The sequence below is a fragment of the Cynocephalus volans genome, chromosome 14 (assembly GCF_027409185.1).
Source record: "Cynocephalus volans isolate mCynVol1 chromosome 14, mCynVol1.pri, whole genome shotgun sequence".
Classification (NCBI taxonomy): domain Eukaryota; kingdom Metazoa; phylum Chordata; class Mammalia; order Dermoptera; family Cynocephalidae; genus Cynocephalus; species Cynocephalus volans.
Window position 1 is genome coordinate 84,928,818 of NC_084473.1, and position 21,443 is coordinate 84,950,260.

At 45.3% G+C, this 21,443-nt stretch overlaps 1 protein-coding gene across 1 annotated transcript; it reads left to right on the top strand.

The window, feature by feature from the left end:
- The first annotated feature begins 3,305 nt into the window (after positions 1-3,305).
- LOC134362613 (prominin-2-like) lies at positions 3,306-17,808 on the top strand. The gene is given in 10 exon segments (XM_063077804.1): positions 3,306-3,549; positions 4,181-4,230; positions 4,461-4,690; positions 4,793-4,913; positions 5,207-5,270; positions 5,551-5,640; positions 5,986-6,188; positions 6,568-6,642; positions 13,963-14,178; positions 17,695-17,808. Coding segments are annotated over 10 exon segments (1,407 nt in total).
- The last annotated feature ends 3,635 nt before the right edge of the window (positions 17,809-21,443 follow it).

Consider the following 21,443-nt stretch of genomic DNA (forward strand, 5'->3'; position numbering starts at 1 on the left):
CTGTGTCCTAGCCTCGTGATCTGACAAGTAGATCTTTCTCGCCTTGGGTTTGTTTAGGACCCAATCCCAGGGCACATCAGGGGCACCAGCGACAAGGGAGAAAAGGAACCATTCTTCTGGGCTGCTGCTTCCTTGAGAACTGCTGAGCATCTCCTCCTCTCTGCTGCCACTGGGGCTGCACGGGAGGCAGCCAGAGGAGCCCACGTGCTTTCTGGAGGGCAGAGAACCTCCAGTTTCTCAGGTCTCCATCTTTTCCCTCTCCTCTCCCACCTCAGGGCTTGGGGGTGGGGTGTTGGGGAACATCAACTTTGTGGGGATGTGTGAGTCAGGGGTGGGAATGTGGCCGAGGGAGGTGTTCTTATGGTCACCCCAGGAGCACCTTATTCCAGGTCAACCAAAAATTTTCCAAGGAGAACAGAGGGTCCTAGGAGTTCTTCAGGAGGAAGGGAAGTGCAGGTGTGCCCAGAAAGGTGTGGATAAAGGAGGGGCAGGACAGAGCCACCCTTGGATCCCCTTCCCAACTTCCAGAAGCCCTCCAGCCCTGTCCTGCCAGCCCCATGCCTTTCGAGGCTGCTCCGGTGGCACCAGTGGCTCCCCTGCTGGTGAGCTGGCTCCCTCCAAGGAGTTCACTTACAGCAGAAGCTTCATGGCCTCCTCTGCCCACTGCCCTGGGCTGGCCAGAGCCCCAACTGCTCTCTCAGGCGAGGCCGGGGCTAGGAGTCTGATGACAGATTGTTCCATTGGGATCCTGCTGGGGAAGGAGACTTGTGACATTAACTCCTTCCTTGGCTACTTACTCGGGAAACACCCTCCTTCCATGCCTCAATTTCTCCTGTCAAATAGGTGGATTCAGTATCGTCATCAACTCTCCCACCCCCAGGCTGAGGAAGAGGCTTGGTATGTTTTTGTTTTTTCATGGCGACATATTACCTTCAAAGGACAATGTTTTTATTACAGATATTTGAGAAAAAAATAGCAGTAGCCACTGATGGGCTTAATGACAATAATTGAGAAATGGGAGAGAGAGAGTGAGAGTGGAGGGCCTGTGGCCTGGGCTACTTATTTCCCAAGTCCCCAAGGGTTTCTTGTCCTTGGGAAGCTGAGACCTAGACTCCCCAACCAGTTGTTTCCCCATGTCAGAAAATATAAAAAAGCCTAAATGACAGGTACTAGTTTCACCATAGGTAGAGTCTATCACGCGAGGCAAGGACTATTCCATCCTGCTGCTGATGTGGCTAAAGTTAGAAAGTGATCGCTAGGGGAGTAATGTGTTCTCTCCACTTGAGTTGGAGGAGGAGCAGGCAGGCCCTGGAGAGACCAGCCTCCAGGGGGGCAGGAGCTCCCTACACAGATGCTGAGCTCAGGTGAGTCAGATAGGGAGGCTGTGAACCAGGGGTGGGGTGGCACAGCCTGTTCCCAGTGACCCTGGTGTGCCAGGCCCCACCCCAGCCCATGCCTCATTAAAGCCCTGATCCTCTTCTATGGCTCACCCTTTGATGAAGTCCCACTTCCTGTCTGCACCCCGTTATTAACCAGACTGTGCCGTCTACAACTGTGTCCTCTCGTCCCTAGCTATGAGAAAATGGCAGGGTCAGCAACGGGAAGGGCAAGAACTCTATTGTGGGTCCAGCCACGTCTCAAACTGAATTCTGTGTTTACTACTGACCCCGCCATGGGCAGCCAGAAATCCCGTGCCTCTCACCCACCCCACAAATCAGTGCTGAATTGGTGCCCTGGGCTGAGCTCAAGGGTCCCAGCAGCCATAGACCCAGCCCCTTTCTCCAGGGCTCTTCATCAGGGGGTGGGGGCCGCCATGGAAACTCACTGTACTAGTCCATTTTCTGTTGCTTATAACACAATACCTGAAAGTGGGTAATATGCAAAGAAAAGAAATTTCTTTCTTAATGTTTTAGGGACTGGGAAGTCCAAGGTGCAGGGGCATATCTGGTCAGGCTCTCTTCTTGGTGGGATCTCTCTACAAAATCCCGTGCCAAAGCAGGCTGTCACACCTGAGAGCCAGGTGAGAGTGCTTGTTAAAGTGCTCACTGGCTGTCCTGATGTGGCCTCCAGTCCACGCCCATGACAGCCCATGAAATCATTAACCCACTTCTCCATAAGTGGACTAACCCATTCATGAGAGTAGTTCTCATCATCCAATCTCCTCTTAAAAGCCTCACCTTTCAAGAGTGCCACACTGGGAATCAAACTCCCACATGAGCTTTGGAGGGGACATTCAATCCATAGCACTCACAAACTTCTATTTCTTCTTTAAACACAGGTAACACAGGCTAATGCACAGAAATTAGGAAGCACAGGCTAGCAAAACAGTGTTCAAAATTGCCCATGATTCCACCCAGAGATGCTCACTGTTTCATGCCTTCACTGCACGGGCTGTTCTGCAGTCCACTACCTGCGCTTACGTGTGCACTGTATCTTTCAGGTTAAAGACACATTTCCACATCATTTTCTTTGATGACTCTGCAGTGTGTCATGTGAGATGCTCATTTCACCAGCTCCTCGGTCGTGGCCTTTGGGACTGTTTCTGGTATCTTGAATAATGCTCCTGGGAACAACCTACACCCATCCAGCCGTCTTTCCCCATGACCTGCTCAGCTGCAGGCGACTTTCTGGGTACTGTGCTTGCAGCCAATTATAAAACAGAGACTCGTGTAGACACATCTCTGGGCATATCCTTGATTAGTTGTTTTAGCTGATGACTGGCTGGGGCATGGCTGGGTCAAAGGGCACAGCTCTGCTGGGATTCACCCTCCCAAAGGACTGTGCCTGTAAGCCTATGCCTGTGCTCCAGAGTGAACAGAGTGGGTCCCAGAGGCAGCAGGGAGAGTGCGCCTGGTTCCTGGGCCTGTGTGTCTGGTTTTATGATCCCTTGGGCCAGGGCTTCACTAGGTAGCTGTGGTTTCCCAGCCCCCTATTGGAATATATATTTAAAATTGGGCCACCTTAGATGACCCAGAGCCACTAAGATTCCTCCTGGACCCAGCTCAAAGGCAGCCCTCGCCCAGGACTATCTGGGGAGAGGAGAGGGAGCCCCGGTTTCCTTCCCAGAGGCCAAGGGCGGGTCCAGGCCAGGACCCGCCCCCTCCTGCAGGCTTCCGCCCCTGCCCTTCCTGCGCTCAGGGCGGGTGCCCGGTAGCTCCGGAGCCCAAACCTGTCAGGCAGGTTTTGAGAGCCACGGGGACAGAGGGAGCAACACTGGCGAAGGATGCACGGCCTGCCCGCGTGCGCCCGCACCCTCCGCCTCCTGAGCCAGTCCCGCGTGTCCCGCTGCCCACCCGCCAGACCCCATGGTGTGCGCACTGAGCCTCCTGGCGCCCCTGCTGGGCCTGGGGCTGGGGCTGGCCCTGAGCCTGGCGGGGACCGCGGCTGTGGACTGTGTGCCCATCGGCGCGGCCGAGCGCCTGACATTCGCCCCGGCAGCCAGGGCCCGGTGGCTGGTCCCTCGCGTCCGCGCGCCGGGGCCCCTGGACCCCCTGTATGGCACCGTGCGCCGCTTCCTCTCCGTGGTGCAGCTCAACCCCTTCTCTTCAGGTGAGTGTGCCCCCTCCCCCAGGGTGAGCCTCGCTCGGCAGGAACTGGGCCCCCAGACAGCCTCCCTGTACCCCTTCCACCTACCGCGTGTGCCCACCCTGTCAGCAGCACTTGGAGGGTCCCTGGCATTCCTCATCACCATCTTCCTTGGCAGAAGTCCTGGGGTACAAGGGCAACATCTGGAGAGGGCTCCAGAACTTTGTGTGACCTTGGTCAAGCCCCTTTTCCTCTGAGTCTCCGTTTCTCTGTCTGTAAAGTGAAGGAGACTGCATTAGAAGTCCATTACATTAAACCTGCGCAGACGTCCTCTGAGTCTAGTGGTGCCAGGGGTTGGGAGCGCTGGGAGGGGAAGAAGGACCCCTCTGATCCTCGTCCCTTGCTGTTCAAGAGAAAGGGCAGCCAAGCCCAGCCCCTGCTCTGCCTCTGCCCAGGCTGCAGGGCCTACCCAGAGGGTTAGGAGGGAGGTCTGTAGGCCTCCCTCGGCTGTTCCCTCCTGCAGCAGCGCTGAGGCGCGGGCAGGATGGCACAGGACTGAGGTGACACTGCCTTCTCCAAAGGTGTCATGGTGGTACAAGTGGGTGGGCCCTGGAGCTAGGCAATGACTGTCCCCAAACTTGGCTCTTTCTGGTAGAGTTGGTCAAGGCCCTGCTGAATGAGCCATCCTCGGTGAAGGTGGAGGAGGTGAGAACCAGGGAGGTGCTGGGGGAGGGAGCGCAGGGTGATCTGCAGGGGTGGGGTGGGAAAGCCTCACTCCACTTGGCTCACCCACCTTGCTGGGTGGGGGTCTCAGGCAGCCTTTCCCCCCTGCATGGGTGAGATGGGCGCAGGGCCTACCGCACTTGTGCTCCCCACTGCTGGTTTCTCTTCAGAGTCAGGCAGAGGCAGGGCTGGAATGTGGGGGGTCAGGACAGCCTCTGATGCCCCACTGCCCTGCCCGGGTGGTGCGGCACAGGGCAGGTTATGTGGTTTGCACTGTGATCGCGGGCCTCTACCTCCTGGCAGCGCCCACCACCGGGCTCTGCTTCTGTTGCTGCTGCCGCCACCAGCGCTGTGGGGGCCACGTGAAGATGGAGCACAAGGCCATGTCCTGTGAGTGTGGGAACGTCATGGCCTTCCTTCTGCTGACCACCCTCGTGCTGCTGTGAGGGGCTGCCCAGGTCAGGCGGGAGGGGTGGCCATGGCCCGAGGCTCCCACGGGCACCTCAGAAGTCCCTTCCTCCTCCCCTCCCCTCCATTTCCACAGGGTTGGCGTCATCTGTTCCTTTGTCACCAACCAGCATGTGCATGAGCAAACAGGCCCCAGCATGGAGGCTGTGCCTGAAACCCTACTCAGCCTCCAGGGCCTGGTCTCCAGTATCCCCCAGGTGAGCACCTAGTCATTCCCGTGCTCCCATGCGCCCCATGAGCCCCAGGCTCAGGCAGAACAGCAGAGTGGGTTCTCCAAGGCCCATGACCTGCAAGTCAGAATTGTTGCCCCTTCCTCTATGAACCTGTCTGCCCTCTGCTGGAGAGTTGCTGTAATATATAAACACACCCATGGTGTCCTCTGTATGGACGCCCAGCTGCCTGTAATAGGGGTCGCAGAAGGGGCTGGGAAGGGTCAGAATTGAGCTGCCAGTGACAGGGAAGGGCAGCCTCATGCCCTGTGTTTGCCTAGGAGCTGCAGGCCGTGGCACAGCAGTTCTCCCTTCCCCAGGAGCAAGTCTTGCAGGAGCTGGATGGTGAGGGTAACAGCTGGCTGGCCGGCCCCTGGGCCCCCTGACCAGGCCTGCCCGGGGGTCCCTCTTACTCCCTTATCCCAGATCCACCTGGACTCAGCCTCACAGAGGTGGGCATCCTGCCCAGCTGGACAGCCAGCACAGCAGCAGCTGCAGGACCAGCTGGAGAAGCCAGTGCCCGCCGCAGAGCCCAGTGCCAGGGCCTGGGGAGGCAGGATGGATGGTGGGGAGGGCCCTTGGGCTCCTGGGGGGCCAGCACTGCAGACTGCCCTGTGCTTTCTAGGTGTCAGTGGAACCATTGGGACCATGGTTCACACCCAGCTCAGGAACACGGTGTACCTGGTACTGGCCTCTGCGCGGAGCGTGTGTCAGGGTGAGCTGGATTGGAGCCCTGTGCAGGGTGGGGCCCTGCAGGCATCCTCCTGGTCAGGCTCACCCTCACCCAGCCCTGGACATCTTGGGCCATCTCAGCAGGCCCCACACTTGACTTCCCCATAGCATTATCCCAGGATCCCAGCATTATCCCTGGAAACCTTGTCCTTTGGCATCCCTGCTCACATCCTGGCTTAACATGCCCTGGGGAAGTTTGCACTGTAACTACAGAGGTTAATGAGTGCAGGTCCCTTTGGCTGGGGGAGGGGCATGTTCTACCTCCTGCCAGGCCTCTAATGAGGCCAGGGGCCCTGGAGACTGCTCAGGCCAGGTGTGGGTCTCTCAGCCCTACGGGACTCCACGGACCATCTGTGAGCCCTGAATGCCACCTCGGTGGTTCTGAGGGAGGGGCAGCAGGACCTGGAGCCGGCCATCCAGGGGCAGCGGGAACACCTCCTTACCCTGCTGCAGGAGCCCGGGTGCCAGGGGAACCGTGCAGGGGCGCTGAGCCGGGCCCGCGTCCTGGAGCTGGGTGCTGACTTCAGCCAAGTGCAGGTCCAGGGTGGAGGCCTCTTGGAGCTAAGGGCCACTCTGCCTGCTGCCCAGGAATCCCAAGGCATCCGAGCAGCCCAGGTGTTTCCTGAGGCAGACACCAGGCCCTCCGCTGGCTGGTCCCCACTTTCTCCATGCTCCCAGGGTTAAGAAGGTCATCGTGGCAGTGGGGCAGGCGTTCTCTTCAGGCCAGGCACTGTGCTGTGAACTTCATGGTCGGCTCCTTGAGTCCTCACTGCCACCCAGGGCAGTGGAGGCCATGGTGGTTCCCATTTACACATGAGAACACTAAGGGCTTAGAGGCATCTGCCCCCCTCCCCCAGCAATCCCTCTCAGGCCTCTCCACGGACTTCATAACCCCCCTTCCCCATTTCAGGTGCCCCCTGTGGACGATGTCATGCATCGGCTGAAGCGTGTCCCTGAGGCCAACTTCTCCAGCATGGTTCAGGATGTGAGTGCCCCACCTGCCTGGGTACTCACAAGTGAGGAGCCTCAGTTTCCCCCTTTTGGGCAGGAAGCCATTTGAACCTAAGTCTTGGGGACTCAACTACTACCTGGTGCCCTGGGCTGGAGGCTCATGGTGCCCATCCTCATTGTGCACATGGTCTGGTGCAGGAGGCAGGCCCAGAGCTCAGAAGGAAGAGCTAGGACCCTCAAGGGGTAGGGCTGGGGGCCGCACGGAGCAAGTGCTCAGGCTGAACCCCAGGGGAGGAGAGGGTGCGGTGGGGCCCTGCTTTGTGGCTGGAGCAGAAGGTTCCAGGAGGAAGGAAGTGAGAGCTGAGGCTGGGACGGAGTGATGAGCTGGGCTTTTGAGACATCCTAGTTGCTCCTTTTTCACTGTATTTGGTTTCATTAGACTTTTTACTTTTAATCATCCTACTGAATGTTTAATGGTAAGTTAGTTGTGACATCAATTTGTTGTTCTTTGCTGATTGTTGATTTTGAGCACCTTTTAATTCTATCCACTCTGATGTGCAGTGTCACCTTTGCCATTAGAAAGTATCTCTATATGTGTTGTTCTGTCTTTGAATACTTTCTTCTGTTCCATTTGACAATTTGGTAGACTCACACCAGCATCATAGTCCTGGCATTCAAGTAGCATATGTCCTGGTGCTGTTTCAGGTTTGCTAATGTCTGTCCCAGAACCACTGCCACTGAACTGGGCTGGGGTCCCAGTGGCCCTGGTGGATGCACCATAGATGAGGAGCCTGGGAGCATCCCTAGGTTTCTGCTGGTACCAGGATAAGGAGCTGCCAACCCTCTGACTGGCTTTGCAGGTGAAGGTGGCTCTTTCCCTTGGAGGCAAAGACAGGGAAGCTGCAGTCTACGTCATCACGGCTTCTCCAGGGGTATCTGAGATTAGAGATGAAACGGAAAAGCCACCCGTGCAATCTAGATCATATCCGTTGTCTTCACAGTAGAACCAGGATTCTTGATATACATGGAGCTTTAATTGCGCTGCTGGAAGAGCAGAGGTCCCAAGTCACAGAAACCAACAACACTGAGAGAGCTTTCACTGACATGCAGAACCACCAGCGTTCCCCTCACCTGGGATCCAGAGGAGCAGGAGGCAGAGGAGCCAAGCTGGGGCGGCCATGATTCACCCTGGTCCTCACTGAGGCAGACCCACCCCTGAGCTCTGAGCTGGGTATAAATAAGGGCTCTGGACAGCAGGGTGGGCTGGGAGGGAGATGAAAAGGAGTCAGAGTGGAGCAAGCTGGGCTTCTAGCTGCAGAGCCACCTGCCTCCTCTTCTCTGCCCTTGAGCAGCCCACGTCCAGGTGGTCAGGTGAGAAATGGCAGTTGGCTCAGACTGAGGAGAGAATATCTCTCCTGTGGTCACAGAATTGAATCTCTGTGTTATCCTGTCTCATCAATCCCCCCGAATTATCCAGATGGTGTTTGGCACAAGCCTGTAAAGAGCAACATAGAAGCCTGTGGTCCCCTTTCTCTATTTCTACCCCAAATGTACGTAGTCATCTCCCTATGTGCATGGCCATATTAGCATAGCAGAAAGAGATGATCAGAACTTTATCTCCAGGGATACCTTTCATTTTCTGACCTTTCATTTACTGATCTTTCCTGAGAGTCTTGAAGCTTCCTCATTCTTTGTTAAAATTAGTAAAGAACAGCACCAATTAAACTCAGCAGTGAATGCGAGGAAGACCACAACTGCAAAGATGAGCAGGACATGGGCCCTGACTCTTCATTGTATTAACACCATTTCATAAAGATAGACAATGGTACTGTCCATGCTAGCCAAGAACTATTCCTTGGGTGATGATCTATTTTCTTCACCACTCCATTTTGCACAATGCTTAGAACAATCTAGACTCAGGTCCTCCTCTCCATACAGTTTGGAAAACCTATGTTGTCAATCCTGATCCTCATTACCTATAAGCCTGTTTCTTTTTTTAAAGCAATTAAACTTTTCTGCTTCCCCAAACTTATTTTATGCCTTAAGGAAGAAATTTTATTAATCAGTTCCAAGATTCAAATGGATGTTTATTCATTCAAAAATTAGAGTTTAATCCACAACCAGAGAATATCCATCCATTAATCTAGATACTGTCATGTCAGGCAATAAACTCAAGTCATCTGTGGCTGGATAAGAAGTTTTATTGCTTCCAGATTGTGTGACATTGACCAAGTTACTTAACCTCTCTTTGCGCCAGTTTCTGTATCTGTGAAAGTGTGGCAATAATAGCATGTACTTTATAGTTCTGTTTATAGCTTAAACCAGATAAAGTATTTAGAACAGTATCCAACACACACTATACACTGCTATTAAGTTTATTATTATTATTATGATTATTATTATTACCACTATAATCATCATCATTGTCATAAGTAGACTAATCTAGCAGAGACTCATAGAAAGCAGTCATACATCTAATCCAACCATGTTACAATCACATCAATTTCCAGGGCCATTTTTTCACTTACCTGCTCACAACTCTTAAAACCCTAATTATTTTGTCTTGATCTACAATGAACTGCTACTTCAATCATGCCCACCCGGCTATGTCCCATGTATTTCTTCTCACCATCTATTATCAACACATTGCCCTATGAAAGCTTTAAGTGTCATTTTGCTGCCCATCTTTCCTAAATAATTCATATTCTGCCTTTTTAATCTTTTTTGTTTACTTCCTTATTGCTTGGCCCATGACTCATATTATGGAAAAATACCAATCTCATTTCGAGTCTTGCCACAGAATAATTTCTTCAGGATTTTGTCTAGTTCTTTTGTAGAATTTCACACTCAGAAGCATATTCTCCAGGACTGGATTTTATAAAATGGAAGACTTTATCTATTTTTGGATCAAGAAATTAGTTTATAGTGTCATGAGCAGTAATATAAACTAGAAGAAAGTACATTAAAATAATAGAAAATACAGGTTATGCTCTGTGGACTAATGGTAATATTGCCTAATGAATTTTCTTATAAATACTAGACATATGCAATGTTTATGGGTGCTTTGAGGATCCAAAAATTGCAGAGAGAAGAAATGAGTGTACTAGTTCCTGTGCTTCACAGCTCTTCAGCTAACCAAGAGGCTGCAGCTGGCATTTACATCTAATTATCTCCACATGCATCTAATGTGCCCTTTGCCTCACGTGTGCCAACCACATGTGATGCTCCCCTTACTGTGTCACCTAAAGTTTCAAGTTCGCTGAAGAATTCTATGAGCTTTTACCAGTGGAAATGGCAGTAATTGGAAACATTACAGAAGTATGTCTAGATTCCATATATTCTCCACTTTTTCTCTAAAATATGTACAAGTGATTCTGGTTGCCCTTTCTTATCAGGGCAGCTGACACTATAAACTCCCCTTGTCGGCATTTTTTCCTGTATTATAATGAGGTAAAAATGGCCTCATTTTACAGTTATGAATGGGCTTGCTTTCTTTATTTCTCTTTCTGTTAGTTCATTATTTGAGTATATAAATGCAACTGATTTTGGGGGCATTTGTTTTGTATCCTGCAACATTACTGAAGTTATTAACCAGCTCTAGGAGTTTTGTCGCAAAAAAATAAAATACCTATAAACCAATTTAGGCAAGGAAGTGAGAACTACAAACCACCTCTGAAAGAAATTAAAGAAGACACGAAAAGATGGAAAGATATTCCATGCTCCTGGATTGGAAGGATTAACATTGTGAAAATGTCTGTACTACCCAAAGCAATCTACAGATTCAATGCAATCCCTATCAAAATACCAATGACATTCTTCACAGAAATGGAAAAAACAATCTTACCTTTTATATGGAACAACAAAAGACCCCAAATAGCCAAAGCAATCCTGAGCAAAAAATAAATAAATAAATAAATATATAAATAAATAAACAAACAAACAAATAAATAAATAAATAAATAATAAAGCTGAAGGCTTAACACTACCTGACTTCAAACTATATTACAGAGCTATTGTAACCAAGTCAGCATGGTACTTGTATAAAAATAGACATTCAGACCAGTGCAGTAGAACTGAGAACCCAGAATCACCCCTCAGGTTTACAGCCATCTGATGTTGGACAAAGGCAACAAAAATCTACATGGGGGAAAAGACTGTCTCTTCAAGACGTGGTCCTGGGAAAATTGGATATCCATACGCAGAAGAATGAAACTAGATATATGTCTCCCACCATACACTAAAATTAACTCAAAATGAATTAAAGATTTAAGTATAAGACCCGAAACTGTAAAATTACTAAGGTAAGATATAGGTGAAACATGCCAGCAACTAGGTCTGGGCACAGACTTTATGAACAAGAGCCCAAAAGCACAAGCAGCAAAATTAAAAATAAACAAATGGGACTGTATCAAACTAAAAAGTTTCTGCACAGCAAAGGAAACAATCAAGTAAGTGAAATGACAACCTACAGAGTGGGAGAAAATTTTTGCTAACTATGCATCTGACAAGGGATTAATATCCATAACATACAAGGAATTCAAACAATTATATAGTAAAAAAACAAACAGCCCAATTAAAAAATGGGCAAAGGAGCTGAATAGACATTTTTCAAAGAAAGATGTACAAATGGACAACAGGTACATGAAAAAATGCTAAACATCAGTAGTCATCAGAGAAATGCAAATTAAAAGTACACTGAGATAACACCTCACCCCAGTTAGACTAGCTATAATTAAAAAGATGGTAAATAACAAATGCTGGTGAGGGGAGAAGGGAACACTCCTACACTGTTGGTGGGACTGTAAATTAGTACAACCACTATGGAAAATAGTATGGAGGTTTCTCAAAAAACTACGGATAGATCTTCCATATGATCCAGCAATCCCACTTCTGGGTATATACTCAGAGGCATGGGAGTCATCATGTCAAAGGGATATCGACACTCCCATGTTCATCACAGCTCTATTTACAATAGCCGAGACATGGAACCAACATAAATGCCCATCGATGGATGATTGGATAAGGAAGCTGTGGTATATACATACCATGGAATACTACTCTGCCATAAAAAGGAATGAAATTTTCCTATTTGCAACAACATGAATGCGCCTGGAGAAACTTATGTTTATTGAAATGAGCAAAGCACAGAGGGATAAATACCGCAAGTTCTCACTCATGTGGGAGCTAATAGTGAAAGAAGGAAGGAGAGAAAAACCACACCAGTGCATTGGACTTGCAGAGGAAGAGAACATTCTATGGGCTACAAAGTGGAGTGGGGGGCAGGGGGGAGAGGAAGTGAGGTTGTTAATAAGTGGGTGGGGGACACAGTGTACAAATGCAATTTGTGGTAATGGGTATACAGCCAGTATGAATCTGGCCCCCACATCATGGGCACGAGAGGTGACAATCAGCTTTGTATCTCAAGAATATTCATAACCAATAAAAAAATTACAGATTTTATAATATTCTCAGCATTAGTTTTATTTCATGACTGAAAAAATGCTAAAATACTTTGTTTTTAATGTAGATATTTTATTTTAACCATAAAAATAAAATGGCCTCATGTTTATCTTTTTTTTTTTTTTTTTTCTAATTTAATGGAACAATTGCCATGAAAAACCTTTTGGGAGAACAGATTTTTTAAAGATGTTCAGCATGCATAATAAATATCAAGGATTTTGCCCCTTTTTTCCCAGATACAAATTAGTTTATGGGAGTGACAGTACTATGCATAGTTAGTAAGGGCCTCCTCAACATCTGGATTGACAGTGATTTGATACCACAATGGTTTGTATTCCTGTTTTGCTAGCCTAATAATGGGTTCGCTCATTTTTATAAAATAAGGACAGCCTTACTGTGTGCATAATGAGAAAGTGAGCATACACTGTGCTTCACCCTTTTTGCTATAAAAAAGTTAGTTGGTACAAAGCTGTATTATGTAAGAATTCCCTGACTCTGATTAAAGTACTCAGAAAATCTTCAAGTAATAGTACTGGAAGACACATGGCTGAGAAGAGGGGCAGAGGCATGTACAGTCATACCGTGGAGATATTGCAGGTTGGGTTCCAGACAGAAGTGGTAGAGTGATTATCACAATAAAGCACATCACACAAATTATTTTGGTTTCCCAGTGTATATAAAAGTCATTTTTGCACCCTACTGTAGTTTGTTAAGTGTGCAACAACATTAGGTCTAAAAAGCAATTTTAATTAAAAACACTTTATTGCTAAAAATCCTAACTGTCTTCTGAGCCTTCATTGAATCCTGATCTGTTTGGTTTTGGAGGGTTCTGCCTCCATGTCTATGGCTGCTGACTGATCAGCGTAGTGGTTACTACCCTGATCTACCCTCAACTGACGGTTGAGTAGCTGTGGCAATTTTTAAAAATAAGACGACGGTGAAGTTTGCCACATCAACTGACTCTTCCTTTCATGAAAGAGTACTCTGTAGCATGCGATGTTGTTTGACAGCAATTAACCACAGCAATTAACTTCTTTCAACATTGGAATCAATCTTCTCACACCCTGCTTCTGCCTTATCAACAGAGTTAATGTAATATTCTGAATGCTTTGTTATCATTTCAACAATGTTCATAGCATACTCACTAGGATTACATATCATCTCAAGAAACCACTTTCTTTGCTCATCCTTAAGAAGCAACTCCTCATTCATAAATGTTTGATCATGAGATGGCAGCAATTCAGCCACATCTTCAGGCTCCACTTCTAATTCGACTCCACTTGCTATTTCCACCAAATCTGGAATACTTCCTTCACTGAAATCTTGAACTCCTCAAAGTGATTTGTGAGGATTGGAATCAACTTCATCCAAACTCCTGTGAATGTTGATATTTTGACCTCGTCCCTTGAATCACAAGTGTCTTTAATGGCATCTTGAAAGGTGAATCTTTTTCCGAAGGTTTAAAATTAACATTTTTCTGACCATCAGAGAAATCACTATGTATGGGACTTATAAACTTACATAATGTAATTTATAAGTAATAAGAAAAAACTTGTAAGTCAGAATTACTCTTTGATCTATGCTATGCAGAATAAATGAATTGGCAGGAGTGAAAACAACATTCATCTTCCTGTACTTCTCCATCAGAGTTCTTTGGTGACTAGGTACATTGTCAGTGATCAGTAATATTTTGAAAGAAATCTTTTTTTTTTTTTCCTGAACAGTGGGTCTCAACTGTGGGCTTAAAATATTCAGTCAATCATGATGTAAACAGATGTGCTGCCATCCAGGCTTTGTTGTCTCATTTATAGAACACAGGCAGAGTAGATTTAGCATAAATCTTAGGGTAATAGGATTTTGTGAACAGTCACTGAGAATTGGCTTCAACTCAAAGACACTAGCTGCATTAGTCCCTAACAAGGGAGTCAGCCTGTCCTTTGAAGCTTTGAAGCCAGGCATTGACTCCTCTTCTGTAGCTATAGAAGCCCTCAATGGCATGTTTGTGCAATACAAAGCTGTTTTTATCTACATCGAAAATCAGGTGTTTACTGGAGCCACCTTCTTCAAGGATCTTAGTGAGATATTCTGCATGACTGGCTGCAGCTTCCAGGTGAGCACTTGCTGCTTCACTTTGCACCTTTATGTTACGGGCAGGAATTCTTTCTTTGAATCTCATGAACTACCCCTTGCTAGCTTCAACTTTCCTTCTGCAGCTCCCTCATCCTTATCAGTTTTCACAGAACTGATGAGAGTTAGGGTCTTGCTCTAGAATAGGCTTTGGCTTTAGAAATATTTAGGATGGTTCGATCTTCTATCCAAACAACTACAATTTTCTCTTTATTGGCAGTAAACCTGTTTCATTTTCTTATCATTTGCATGTTCACTGGAATAACTTTTTAAAAAATAATCAATTTACTTTAATTGATATATTGTAATTGTTCATATTTGTGGAGTACTATTTTGTGTTTTGATATATATGTGTATTGTAAAATGATCTGGTCAGGGAAGGTAGTGTATCCATCACTTCATGCATTTATCATTTCTTTTCTGAGAGTACATTGCAAAGCCTCTCTTCTAGCTGTTATGGAATATACAGTGCTTTACCGTTTACCATAGTCACGTTACTATGAAATAGGATACCAGACCTTCTTCCTCCCATTTAATTGTAATTTTATAACCATTGGCCAATCTCTGTTATTACTCCCTTTCTTGCCCCTCCCCAGTCTCTCATAACCAGTGTTCTACTCTCTGCCTCTACAATATCAATAAACATTTCTTTTGCATTCATAGGCTTGGCTTTCAGCCTATCTCAGTTTTTGACATGCCTTCCCCACTAAGCTAAATTACATCTAGATTTTGATTTAAAGTGAGACATGTGTGAATCTTTCTTTCATTTGAACACTTAGAGACCATTGTAGAGTTATTATTTGGCCTAATTTTAATACTGCTGTATCTTGGGGAACTGGGACCCCTGAGGAGAGGCAGGGAGATGGGGGAATGGCTGGTCGGTGGAGCTGTCTGAACACACAATACATTTGTCAGTTAATTTCACCTTCTTATATCAGCATGATTCATGTTACCCCCAAATAATTACATTGCTAACATCAAATATTATTGATCACAGATCATTGTAAAATATATAATAAAAATTTAAAAAGTTTGAAATATGGTGAGCATTACAAAAATGCGACACAGAGGTAAGAAGTGAGCAAATGCTATAGTTTTTTTTAAAAAAAGGACTGATTGACTTGACATAGGGTTGCCAAAAACCTTCAATTTGTAAAAAACACATTATCGGCCAAGCCCAGTAAAAGCAGTTAAGCCTATACAGGAGAACCGTCACTGTCTTCCTCATGTTGGGTGAGGTCCATGGCAAGTAACAGGCCAGCAGTTGTTCATCTGATTCCTGGTGTGTGGAACAATATTAAGGTTCAGGAGGAGTCATTTCTCTTGGCAAGTTGCATACTCTTAAGTGCCAGTGGCCATGTGAGCCTAAGTTAGTTGAAATAACATTGTTGAGCCTGCCTATGGCCTTCCATGACACTGATTCATTGGTTTATGAGATTCAGTGGATAAGCTTGGAAAGGTAACTGACAGAGGTCTGTGTTATGGGTCATCTTAGTTAGTCAGAGGCCCCTGCTCAGTAATAATGGCCTTCAGACACATTTTCACTTGGAAAACATTTATGTTTAAGCTTGGCCCATTTTTGAATGGACCAGTCATAGCTCTTCAAAATGATTATGTCTCCAAGCCTTCAGCTATATATCTTCTAGGGCCATACAATTTATAAAAGCCAATAGTCAATGTCATCGAGTTACCTATCTCTCTTTGCAAAGTGACTATTAGATGTAAATCTTGGAGTTTACCCACTCTTGTGATTTTCATTGTTCTAGGGCATCCTTGGTTATGGTAATGATGTGACACCAGTCCACCCTCCACTGTTAGGAGGACTTCATCTAGCATAGCATTATTTGGGACATACATATAGTGAGGACTTTCAAAGGACACAATGACTTAATTATTAACATTAGGCAAAGTTATTTCATTCATAGTCTTTGGTCCTCCTCTGAGGTAGAAAAACATTTAAGATTAACATACCCATTTGGTGAGCATTTTAGAAATAAATATTACAAAGAAAATTTCTGTTAATAGAGAAGGTATTACATCTGTTCCTGGGCACCAAATTTTGATGGAATGTAAGAGCAAGAGGAATCATCTTAAACCATATAATTAACATAATATTTTTTACCTATGCATAGCTTGCATATATATATATATATATATATATATACACACACACACTTAAACAATCTTATTTAGACATGCATTTATGTTTACATATGTATATGCAAACAATAATTTGCTCAATATTAATATATGCACTGATAAGTATGGCATATACTTACACACATATTTTTATATAATTGTGATTAATTTTACTGTTTTGATTCAAAAATTATTTAGTTTTTTTCTTCTTTAATCATTTCTTAATATCTTTATTAATGAATTTTTAAATACTTATATCTATGCCATCAACTTTGATGAAGTACATGTATATGGGTGGATGTAAATATTGTACTGGTCAGCTTTTGCATAATAATTATTGGTGACCAAACCACTCAAAACTGAGTGGCTTATAGTAGGAAGCATTTATTTCCATGTCTCCAGATGCCCGTGTTAACAATGATCCCACTGATAAAGGCAGGGCTCAGCTGGGTGATTCTGCTGCAGGGCGCTGAACTTGTCTCCATCCTATGGATTACGGTTGATCTGGGGCCACGGCTGAAGTGCAGCGAGGACGCATGGCACAATATTCTGATGAAAAATGGCAGTAACAAAGCCCCTGAATCAAGCTGCACAGTATCACAAGTTAAAATTACAAAAAAATTAGTTTAAAGATCTCACTTAGCCTTTATTTGCAATTCTAGAATTGGGCAAAACCACATTTTATAAAACAGAATGAGTGTTCTGATGAGCTGTAAAGAGGTGGTTGGTTTCATAGAAAGTAAAAAGGTGAGGAAAGCAGAAACAGAGAACAGAAAGTGGATTTTTAGTTTCAAAGTTACTCTCCTAGTTAAGGTGAAAGCAGAAGGAACTTGCTTATAAAGGGTAGGTAAGCTACTTAGATTCAGCTTGGTGATGAGGAACTTCAGCATGAGGAACTCCATTGTGGTTTGATCCTGCTGAGCTCTTCATGCAGGAGTTCAGTTCAAACAAAGGACCTTCTATAAACTTTAACAACAGGCATATTTACATCCAGTAATCTCTAACACCAGTGCACAAATCTTAATTTTTTATATTCATCTTGGTAATTTCTATAGTTTCTAAAAACATCTATTCCATTTATTTATCAAGCTATTTGATCATTCCATAGGCAAATAATTATGTTTTCAACCTTTAAATCTTACAAATGTTTCCTATGTAATTTTGCATTTATTGGAAAATAAAGCTGGGTGAATTTCCAACAAGCAGCTTTTAAGAAATTTCTGAAATGGTCAAAATAGGAAAAAAATTCTTAAAGAACAAAAAATGTTTTAGCGGAAGTAAATATATCCTAAAACATAGCATCTTACACCTTTGATAAAACGCCTGCTATCCTGTTCCAATGCAAATTCTCCTTCCATAGGTCTTAGCTGGGTCTGCTGTGTTGACATGTAACAAGCTCACAGTGATCTCGATGATGCTGCTGACTTCAGGACAGATTTTGAGTAGCAGTGTTTTCTATGTTAAAGAAAAGTAATGTCACATGCACATTTAATTTTTTGTTTGTGTTTTTTTTTATTAGTCAGGAAAGACTTTTTATTTGTTTTTCAAACAATTTTTATATATTTCATGCAAGTTCCTCATTGTCCTGTGTCCTTTAGGATTTAAGTAAGTATTGTTGCTGTGATCCCATACTTGCTGAAAACACTTAGAAGCACATCTGAGTGTATTTTAGTTCAATCCGTTAACTAAAAAAAAAAATTCTAAGATTTGAGGAGATAGTGACCATATTGGGAAGTCGGCTATTGATTCCCCAATGTCAGCTTAATTTCTGGAAGCACATTTCTCAAAACCACATTCCCTTCTTTGGTTTTCTGTAGAGTTGCTCAGTGAGGTGCCCTCCATGAGATTAGAGAATCAAAAGAGGAGGACTCAGTTCTTTCCATCAGCACCTTTAGCCAGACATGGGGACAGAGGTAAGGATTGGAGAGTCATGTGGTGAGGTTCTGCAGGCAGCTGAGAGCATCAGCACCCCCATGCCTGGGCTTCCCAGACAGGACTGAGGGGTCCACACCTTCAGTGGCAGGTGTGCTCTGGCTGCTGAGGGAGCACTAGAGTATGCCCTGTGTCTAGGATCAGCTTTCCTTCCTTGCACACCTCGTGCTCTGTAAGATTGTGGTGTAGACTCTAATTCCCTCTATTTAAACAATTCTCGCTTGGAGTATCCAGAGTGACTTCTCTACTGCTGTGTGAATCCCAACTGATGCTGTAACTCAGACTTACCAGTGTGTAAACTCTGTCCTTAATGAAATCAAGAGAGACATTTTCAAGTGTGTGGTGTGGAGCAGAGAAGGAGAAAGAGAATTAGGCTGCAGAAGAGCCTTCCTGGTCCCTTCTATCACAACCTAAAAGTGACCTTCAAAGTGTGCCTGTTTCTCAGAAATGCTCTCAGCAGATGAAGGAACCAGAAGAAGCAGATGGGGCAGCCTCACACATCTGCTACCCTGTGGGGTTTATGTTATGACTTGTAACACTGTGGGAGGGTTAGTATAATACTGTTGACAGTAATAAGTTGCAATATCTTCAGGCTCCAGGCTGCTGATGGTGAGAGTGAAATCTGTCCCAGATCTACTGCCACTGAACCTTGAGGAGACCCCAGTGTACAAACTTGATGCTGCATAGATTAGAAGCTTAGGAGCTTTTCCTGGTTTCTGCTGATACCAGCTTAATGCACTGCCAATGCTCTGACTGGCCTGGCAAGTGATGGTGACTGAGTCTCCTACAGATGCAGACAGGGATTCTGGAGACTGTGTCATCTGGATGTCACATCTGGCACCTGGGATTGGAAACACAAAGACAAATATCCACATGATTAACCATGTTACAAGAGGACTTCCCTGAAGAGTGAGGCCACACTGACCACACTGGTTGTGTAAATTCCTGGTGTTCTTTCTCCTTACCTGGGAGCCAGAGCAGCAGGAGCCCCAGGAGCTGAGTGGGGGCCCTCATGTCTATGCTGTGTCCTGACTGGGACTGACTCCTGCACAAGGTTTGAGCAGCCTATGAATTAGTCTTCAGGACAGTGGGCTGTGCTCTGGGAGCATGCAAATCACAGGGGCTGGAAAAGGGCTGGGCACAGCAGCAGGGCTGACTCATCTCAGTAACACCACAGGCGAGTGTCTGCAGGTGTGCCCCGTCAGAACAGATCAGCTCAGAAGATGGTGTTTCTCTCTTGGGGATGATATTATTACAAAAGATATTTTTGAGCTGATCTTCAATGTTTGAAATGGACCTAAAGTCTTGAGAGGAAAAAGTATTTTATAGTGTTTTGGAGTTTCCTTAGGAGATTTTTTTTTTTTTTTTTTTGTAGAGAATACTTAGTAAAGTCTTAGAGGGTGGCTCTCTGTTCTTGAACTTATTCTCAAATTGATCCAGTGGAGAAAAGATACTTTATGCTGTACTTAAAACACTTCTGTGCTGTTTTACATATTTTTAGGTAAGAAAGAACATCTATCTCAATCATTCTTAAATATATGTAAAAGCATTTTGTAATGGCCCTAAACCATTATTATCTGAACTTAGTCAAGTAATTTACTGCAGAGACATAAAGATAATACCATGTTTCCTCAATGCATGTGTCACTCAGAAAAATCCACCATTTTTCAAAGGTATAACTGTTTTTAATACCCAAGCCCTAAATGGGCTGCTCTTCATTCTTATTTGGGGGTCTCTGATAGTCTAACCCCTGTTCTGCAGCTTGATATTTTTCCCCATGATTCAATAGTATGTTGTGCTGACAAGTAATGCCACATCTGATGGCTTCAATAAAAATCACTGTTTCTGCTTTCAAATGTAGTACTCAGGATTAGGGTAAACTTGAAACCCTGGATCAATCTAGTCTTCCTAGGAACAACTCTCTCCCAAGTGGGACAACCAAGGTCACATCACTGGGTATTGCTTTGAGCTGTTCTCCCTACCAGCATGGTCCTGGGGCTCTGGTGCAGCTGCCCTGAGCCTGGCTTTCTGAAGGGTAGATGATGGGGGAGGCCTTGGGGGAAAGGAGAGTTTATTAAGCCTTCTCTCCTATGTGAGGGTGTCTGCTGCTCAATTCATGTCCCTTCTGTGCACCATAAATGCCACTTTTCTCTTTTACTCTTTAGCAGTGAGTGGGGACGTTATTCTGAGTAAGACCAGGCTCCCTGTTTGCCATTCCAGTGGAGAGAGTCAACATTTCCTGTCAATCCAGATCCGTATACAAGAAGTATCTTGGGTCTTGACTAAACATGGACAGAAACGAACCCCTTATAGGTATGTTTTATGTTTCCCCAAACATGTTCAGCAGCAGGGGAAGTGAAACTCACTACATAGTCAGTGTCAGTGTCTTGGAGCCCAGGGACTCTGAAGAGTGATTCATGACTGCAGGTGGCCAAGCCACTGCAGGGCAGCCTGTGTGCAAACATCCTGTTCCATGTCTCAGGGCATGAATTTTGAGGGAACTCACTTGCAGCCAGCCTGCCAGGATCTCGTTCTAGAAAGATGCACGCACATAGGAGCTCCAGATTGAAGGTCCACATTTTTTCTCTGAGTAGATGTAGGAGTCACTGTTGGTCCCCTCAGCCATTCTCCTTCACTGCACTTCTGCTGAGTGTAGAGGATATTGACTAAGAAGTGATTAATGAGATAGAAATGAAACACATGTATTTCACAGAACCAAAGTCCTTAGCTTAGGAGGCCACAGCCAAAACCCTTTAGAAAAACATGTAGAAATGCTAAGATTGAGAAAGACCAGAAAACTTTCACAGGACTAAAGCCTTTGGAGTAGATAAGAGAATTGAAGCAGAAGGGGTATTGTTCTGGGGCAGTAGCCCTTAGTTCAGGTAAACCTAAATGATGGGAAAGTATGTAAGCTAAGATCTTCAAGGATATTCTGTTAGATTAGTTCGTGCCTGGGGGATGTTCTACATCTCGGCCTAGGCTGTTTCTTTGAATTTCTTAGGGAGTTATGTGCTTTGGTGATTATCTCATTGTTTTTCTTTGTACACCACATAGCTTAGTTTTATGACTCCTATTGATCATAAATTGCTTGAACTATTTTAAGGTATACATGCTTAAATGAAGTTTGTCAAGTAGCCAGTTTGTTTATGTTTTCACTGTGATTGATTAACCATCTGT